General features: G+C 36.5%; 1 protein-coding gene across 1 annotated transcript; it reads left to right on the top strand.

Annotated features, from left to right (window-relative positions):
- Nucleotides 1–368: 368 nt before the first annotated feature.
- On the top strand, nt 369–5795 carry LOC137717946 (uncharacterized). Its single transcript, XM_068457459.1, has 6 exons — nt 369–585; nt 731–884; nt 1429–1489; nt 1598–1965; nt 3339–4944; nt 5478–5795. Exons 1-6 carry the CDS (start codon nt 469–471, stop codon nt 5725–5727), a joined length of 2556 nt encoding a protein of 851 aa, XP_068313560.1. The 5' UTR covers nt 369–468; the 3' UTR covers nt 5728–5795.
- The last annotated feature ends 2225 nt before the right edge of the window (nt 5796–8020 follow it).

An 8020-nucleotide genomic window follows, 5' to 3' on the forward strand; every position in this document is an offset into this window, starting at 1 on the left:
TTCCATCCGGCATTCTCTACTTGAAGACATCCTAGGGAAAAAAAATTTCTGGCATCTCCTTCCTGTTCATTGCTTGCAATTTCTACATCTAAATTAGATGAATTTTCTGAGTTCTCAGATGAAGGTCTGTACTCTGCATCACAATATTAAATGATTTTGGTCATGCATAATGAGCTGTGGATCCACTGTCATTTGCCTTATAATTTTATTCCTATTAATGCTAGACATACTATTTGGATTCTTCTATGTAATTTTATGATGGGAATGCATATTTTTACCTTAAAGAGTGCTTCAAAATGGAACTTCATGAGTTCGGGTTGTTTCTATAGGTGCATATTTTTACCTTTAGGCATTACATAGAGTTACTATAACAAAATGGAACTTCATGAGTTCGGGTTGTTTCGATGCTGCGGGTGTGTGGCATTGTCTTACCTGTTGTTTACTTTATTTTGAGCTATCTAGAAAATCATGTGGAAGCTGAACAAGTCAATTGCAAAAGAACTTTTACCTACACAACCTGTGGATTTTACAATTGAACCGTGGTGGGGAATTTGTCTTGTGAATTTCACGCTGGAGGAATTTAAGGTGAGAACTGAGACTGAAATCACTTTGAACTCTGAACAGTGTTAGCCTACTGAATTTCTTAGGTGTTTTGGGAAATTTGCGAACCGTAAATATCATCAGGTACGTGCTTTTTGGATGACCTTACAGTAATTTTCTGTATTTGTAGAAACTCTCGGAGGAGGAAATGGCAACAATAGATAAAATATGTAAAGAGGAAGCAAATTTATATATTTTATTCGATTCTGATATTGTTAAAGGTCTTCACCAACGAGGATTAGTATACTTTGATGTCCCTGTATATCCTGATGACCGTTTTAAAGGTAACTTGTATGGATGAACAATTGGCATGCAGAGTCTAGCCTTTCTGATTTTATCTTTGTTTACCGCCTCATTGGATTATATGCCCAAATATTTACATGGTTTTACCTTCCAAAAACCAACACAGATGGTTTATGGTCATTGACTCATTGATCAACTTTCATCTTTTAAAATTTGGTGTTGGCATTTGTATTCTTCATTTTTTTTAGTCCTCTACAGTCTATATATTAATAGTTAGCCAGTATGAAGTTTCAACATATAATCCTGTACTTCCTTTTTTAACTTTTGAAGTATCTGGTGAAGCCCAAACTTTTGACCAACCGTACTTCCACCCCACTCCTTACCATCTGAGCCAAAACCTAGGGTACAAGTGCCTTCTTTCTTACTTCATTTATTCTAAATAAAACCGTGAATGGACATCCAAGCCAAGCTCCCACCAACCCCACTAAGAATGAAACTGAACTTCTAATGTATTGCACTAAGGAGTCGAAATTCTATATGGTGGTGGAATATTGTGATGAAATATTAATAAATGTTCTGGTTCAGTTTCCAGGCTTGAAGGATTTGTTTCAAACAGGGAGCAATCTTATGAAGATCCTATAGAGGAGTAAGGCAGTTGTTTATTACAAAAATGCCTTGATTGTCAATTTGTCATTTGAATTCTGCTGACTGGCAGTGGAACCAGGATCATAATACTCTACGCTCTGTCGTTCAGGTTACTATATGCAGTTTTTGTCGTTTCAAGCGAGAATGCAACTGTTGCTGAACTGGCAACAACATTACAGGCTGACCTTGCACAGCTGCAGGCTGCTGCATCCTTTACATGTCGATTGGGATGGGCGGTAAAAGTATTTGATCCAGCATCTGTGCTTCGAGATACAAGTTTACCTGGATCTCCTAGAAACAGTCTCCGTGAAGAAGATACTTCTCGTTGTAGTACAAGCTCAGCAAATATGTTTGCCAATGGTGAAGCTAGTCTACAAGGAGATGTCTTAGGGACAGGAAACTCTTTGCATGATCGTGTTGCATTTGTTGTTGATGCTAACATAACATCCTACCTTATGATGGGGTCTGTCTCACCGGGTTTGTTTCTTCTTCTCAAGATCGAATTAGTTTATTATATTGAATATCATCAACTTATCTGCAATCTGATGTGGTTGAAATAGATAAGGAGGGTTGTCTATTAAGCAATTGTGCTTGAAACCTTACGTTAAGATAGATCAGTTTAAGTGTCTAGAAGAGGTACCGGCATATTCTTTACAGCTGCTGTACCAGTTCATTAGGAGCTCTTAGCACCTATAGTGTGTCGTACAATTTTTGTTTTATGTGCTGGTTTCTCTCAAGGTGGCACTACAGTTTTCATGAACTCAATTTTTTTTTTATCGAGTTAAGTACTATAGGGATGAGTCTTTCACAAAACCTTTCACAAGTCTGCTTCTCAAGCAAAATAGTGAAGGTTATTCTCATTTTGGTGGACTCTGCTTGAGTTGGCAAGTGACATAGACTCCGTCCCAGAATCTGGCTTGCACATGGGAGAGAGAGACAGACTTTCTTGAACTCAATTATTAGTTTTCCTCATTCAACTTCGTTAAAGTCTTTAAGTGATGTCCATATTTCTGCTTGAACGTTTAAACAGTCACCCACAATTCTTTGTAATCTGGAAGCTGACTTAAGCATAATACTTTACACACCCTAATATTTTATCATTATGCCAAACAATCCATGCCATCTTGCATGGAATGTCAGATGGTGCCATAACTGACTTTGATTTTGCGTTAATTGTAACATCATTATATGTATTACTTGTCTCCCATTTTTCATGAGTAGGATAACAGATTAAGTTTCAATTTAATGGCATGAGCTATAAGGCTTGTGAATGGATTTCATAATACTTAAGCACATTGTGAATGGATTTCATAGCTAAAGGCTTGTCCCATCTTCGAGCTATAAGCATCTGTTCCACGTTCCAACTAGCAATCTATAAAAAGGAGTTAACCAGATAGAATTTGTAGGAGACTTTACATGAGCTGCCGATGATGTGCATCAAAGGAAATTGTGGATCTGATGGATTGAAGGAAATTGAGGACCTGATATGCGTCAAATAGATCCTAGTTTTTCCATGTAGTATAAGTTTCATGCAGGATGGAGAGTAAGGGAAAGGAAGAGGTTCAAAGACATAATCAACAACACCTAAGATATTGTTCATCTGATGTAGAGAGGTTCAAAGACAATGAATATTACGCTACAAAAAATAGACCTATACATTTAAATTTGCATTAATTACATGAAGAATATCAAGCATGGCGTAAAGGCTTGAAGATTGAATTTTTATTTTTGTACAAAAAGTTGTGTTTGTGCTTTGTATTATCTACATTTCATGCTTTTATATGTTCTCCCAACCATGAATCTTATACTTGGGTATTATATGCATTTTGATTTCACATATTTTCTTTTAGGCTTGAAATCACATGCTGTGACGTTGTATGAAGCAGGAAAGTTGGGTCATGGTAGTATTACCGATCTCTGTAAGGATCTGAGTACACTAGTGGGAACAAAATTTGAAGGAGAACTACAGGAATTTGCAAATCATGCATTTAGCCTCCGTTGTGTTTTGGAATGCCTTCAATCAGGAGGAGTTGCAACTGATGTGAAAACAGAAGAAGTTTGCAAGAACATGGATATGATGACATCAAACAATGACGAGGCAACACTCATAGCTGATGTCACCTTGACAAATAAATCAGAACACTTAGCAATACGTGAAGTTGGGGATATTGCTGTGAAGTCAGGGATACCTGAGGAAGGTTCTGTTTTGGCTGAACCTGTTAGTGATAGAGGAAGTGATGGAACATTAATTGGTACACCAGCAGAAGATATCACCAGCTCAACTGAAGTCCCTAAACCAGACTTGAATCTCCAGAATAATGAGAAATCGATGCATGCTGAAGGGTTAGATGTTGGAAGAGAAATGTTAAAGAAGAAAAAGAAATTCCGAGTGGATATCCTTCGCTGTGAAAGCTTGGCGTCTCTTGCACCATCAACTTTAGATCGGTTGTTTCGTCGTGACTATGATATTGTTGTATCTATTATTCCTCTTCCACCTTCGTCAGTACTTCCTGGACCAGCAGGTCCTATTAATTTTGGGCCTCCCTCGTATTCATGCATGACACCTTGGATGAAACTAGTATTGTACTCAACTGTGGCATGTGGACCCCTATCTGTTATTCTGATGAAGGGACAATGTTTACGATTGCTTCCTGCCCCGCTGGCCGGTTGTGAGAAAGCCCTTTTGTGGTCTTGGGATGGTTCTACAATTGGAGGGTTGGGGGGCAAGTTTGATGGAAGTCTAGTAAATGGAAATGTACTTTTACATTGTTTAAATTCACTTCTGAAATATTCTGCTGTACTAGTGCAGCCCCTCAGTAGATACGACCTCGACGAATCTGGAAGAATCATCACCATGGATATTCCATTACCCTTAAAGAACTATGACGGTTCAGTTGGTTGCATAGGGGAGGAATTGGAACTGAGCGAGAAGGAAAGGTCAAAACTGAAATCTCTCTTACGTGATATGGGAAACAAGATAGAGTTGTGGACGGTTGGCTATATTCGCTTATTGAAACTTTTTAAACAAAGAGATTCAGAACACTTCGCACCTGATGATGAGAAGTATGAATGGGTCCCGTTGAGCGTCGAATTTGGAATGCCATTGTTTAGTCCAAAATTGTGTAATAACATATGTAAAAGAGTGGTCTCATCGCAATTACTTGAAAAAGATTTACTCACTAAGCATCATGATGCAATGCAAAGCCTAAGGAAAAGGTTGCGTGATGTTTGTGCAGAGTACCAAGCAACAGGTTCTGCTGCTAAACTTCTTTACCAAAAAGAGCAATCAAAGGACTTCTCACGACATTTCATGAATTATGCTAGTGGAAGGTGGAATCCACTTGTCGACCCATCCTCTCCCATTTCAGGAGCCTCGAGTGAGCAACAGAGACTAAAACTTGCTAACCGGCATCGTTCCCGAACTGAAGTGTTGAGCTTTGATGGAAGCATTTTAAGGCTTGTCTCAAACTGTTCTCTTATATATTTGCATCTTATTCCTTTCCCTAACATCTATATGTTTAGTATTACAACCAGATTTTCTTTTTATAGTATTCACTGTTTGCTATATGATCATCGTAACTTTCACCATACACCGCATTTTTACGTTTGTGCTTTTCTGTGGACACAATCATATTTCCCACTTACAGTATCTTAAGACTTCCCACTAATCCCTATAGTTCATGTATTAGTAATATTGAAATGAGCGTCGGACATGAATGGATAAGAGTGTCTGTATTCTAAGGTGTCTCAGTAAATCAGTTTCTACTTTGGAGAAGTTTTCTATGAGTCATGGATGAGGAATAATGAATGAACCCTTGTAAATTAACAGTATTCAGATGATATTTTCTATCTTCTTCGTATTTGATGGTATTCAACTTGTTTTCTCCAACTCCCTCGTATATCTGGTATTCAGATCATATGTTCTAGCTTCTCACGTGTGATGGTATTAGAGAATTTGCTCTGACTCCTTTGTATTTACTGGTACTTAGATCATACGCTCTGGGTTCTGTTTACGAGGCTGCCACAAGGCCAGTTGAAGAAGCTCCTCCGTTGAGCACTACAAAAGTTGAGCAAGAAGAAGCTGACAGCAGAGAAGTAGTCCTTCCTGGTGTTAATCTTGTTTTTGATGGCTCTGAGTTGCACCCCTTTGAGATATGTGCTTGTCTACAGGCCCGTCAACCTGTCTCCTTAATAGCAGAGGCAGCTGCTGCCTCCGCAGCTCTGCAACAAAGCAGATGATAGAAACTTGCTTGGATGGCGCATATAGAAGAATTCATCACGCTGCTAACGACTAACCTCATGCTTCTTTTAGTATTTGGCTCGCTTGCTCGTCTCTGCTGTTGGTCATTATGCGCCAGCTCCAGCTTTGTTCAGAGGTAAACACCAGGATCTCTGCAGATGATCGAAACAAACGATAAAAAGATCTCGGCATACCGCTTTAGTTCCTGCTTGTGCTTGACATAACTGCCATAAATTACACGAGTAGCTGATATATCTGTCAATTGATGCAGATAGTTGTTTCGTACAAAGCTTTACGGAGGTTTGTAACTACAGTGTCGAGAGTACATGGTTTTTTTTACATGGTGCTTAGATCCGGGTGATTTACCCGCCAATGAAACAGTACACCCTTTTGTTTCGTTTGATTTTTTACGTTTGTTCTTTGTTCGTTTCGGAGGTAGGGATAAAACATGATGCACATGTTTCGGGTGCTATATCGTATGAATGGAAATGCATTAGAATACCTTGTAAGTCTGAAACTGCATTTTGATACACGTGTGTGTGTGTGTGTGAGTTTGGATCAGGGACACTTTTTTTGACACATATTTTAATACTTATTTGTAGTTACTATTTCGAAACTTTATTCCAGCGTTCCGAACCATCTATATTTTAATACATAATTCATGGATTATTTTTGCAAAAAATTAGACAAATACAAAACTATTAAGACATTCATTTTTCGTAACGAATCACATGAATTTCATCCCTTAGCATTTGTGTGTAACCCGTAGTGTAAATACATGGAATTTATGATCCTCATAAGTATGTGCAACCAATGGCCCTTCTAGGTGCTTGTAATCTATGAACTTATGTGTCCATATCATTATGGTTGTAAGTGTTGGAGAACAAAGTCCTACATTGAAGATATAACAAAATAATATCATAAGACCTTAAATAAAATCCCACATTTAGTAATAAGTGGTTAAGTTGAGGACAATATCAATAATTTCGATCTAATAATTAGATTTCCCCACTTATCTTTTATATTTTTTAGACTAAACAATTATTCATTTTAAGAATTTGATTAGAGCGCTTTAACTAATATCCACATCAGCATCTACTTATTTATATAAACTAAATGTCATTTTTTAAAAAATATTTTACACTCAAATGCTATAGATTGATTCCCCAATTTGGCCATCTGGAGACATATTTTTAGGGAACTTTCAAGCTTAATTATCTCTTTATTAATAATTAATATGATTGACTATAAGCATAGTCGTCTCTTGTTTTTTTAACTTTTAATCTGTATGTTTTTTTAACATTTCATATTTTTTACATCTCAATTTAGAGAGAGTTATATTGGTACGTTTGAATTCAAAAGTACCGTTAAGGTAGGTTTGTGATACATTTTTGGTACACTATGTTTATATTGGTGCGTTTGGATTCAAAGGTACCATAAGTTTAGGTACGTGTGTGGTACATTTTTGGTACATTTGTGGTACATTTATTTAAATTAACTTATAAATTTCAATACATTCGTTGCTAAAATAAATTGGGTAAGTTTGTTTTACATGTACATATGGGTACATTTTCTAAATTTTGTTGACACTTGTACTTTAGATTTATATGGTAAGATGTGAGAATAAAATTGAAAAAAGAAAGGGGAGAAAATTGTATGAACAATATGTGGCAGCCATTAACATGTATATACATAACCAAGCACGACATTTGGAAAAAATTTTTCGACAAATTATTAACTTCCAAAAATTAAGAAACATGAATTTTTTTTTAAATGTCATATGAACTTGTACATACTTTTCAATTTCTCATATAAACTAAAATTTTAAGCACTTTGTCATACCAACTTTACAAAATCATTAATTTGTCATCTCATCCCAACTCCGTTAAGTTTTCCATTCAATATAAGTCATGTGCCTCACACATGACTTGTATGCAGGGTTATTTAGGTCATTTTAACATCTTTTCACAAGTTTTTTACTTTTATTTAGTACAACCCTTATTTTTTTTTACTTTTCTTTAGTGCATATGTATTTACAACTCCATTTATAGCACAAAACGTCAACCTATTTCTCATTTATAGAGCCCGTATGAAATTATGTCTTCGTGACATGCTAAAATACAAACTCCCACTTGTCTATCATTACATATTTGGAATAATCAGAAGAGAGTGCATTGCATGACCATTTCATTGCTATCATATAGAAAATAATGTTCTATTGCCTGAGAAACCCCTACAGTTTTTTGTCGAATACAACTTAATAAAAGGGAAGTAAGGTATTACAATGACCGA

The sequence above is a fragment of the Pyrus communis genome, chromosome 1 (genome assembly GCF_963583255.1).
Source record: "Pyrus communis chromosome 1, drPyrComm1.1, whole genome shotgun sequence".
NCBI classification, from domain to species: domain Eukaryota; kingdom Viridiplantae; phylum Streptophyta; class Magnoliopsida; order Rosales; family Rosaceae; genus Pyrus; species Pyrus communis.

What these genes read in the sequence shown, in the direction of transcription:
- LOC137717946 (XM_068457459.1), top strand. Translation starts at nt 469, where the DNA reads ATGTGGAAGCTGAACAAGTCAATTGCAAAAGAACTTTTACCTACACAA. An exon ending in TATGAAGATCCTATAGAGGA is followed by an intron (nt 1,490 to 1,597) that starts GTAAGGCAGTTG and finishes TCTGTCGTTCAG; the next exon opens with GTTACTATATGCAGTTTTTG. An exon ending in TTTGATGGAAGCATTTTAAG is followed by an intron (nt 4,945 to 5,477) that starts GCTTGTCTCAAA and finishes ACTGGTACTTAG; the next exon opens with ATCATACGCTCTGGGTTCTG.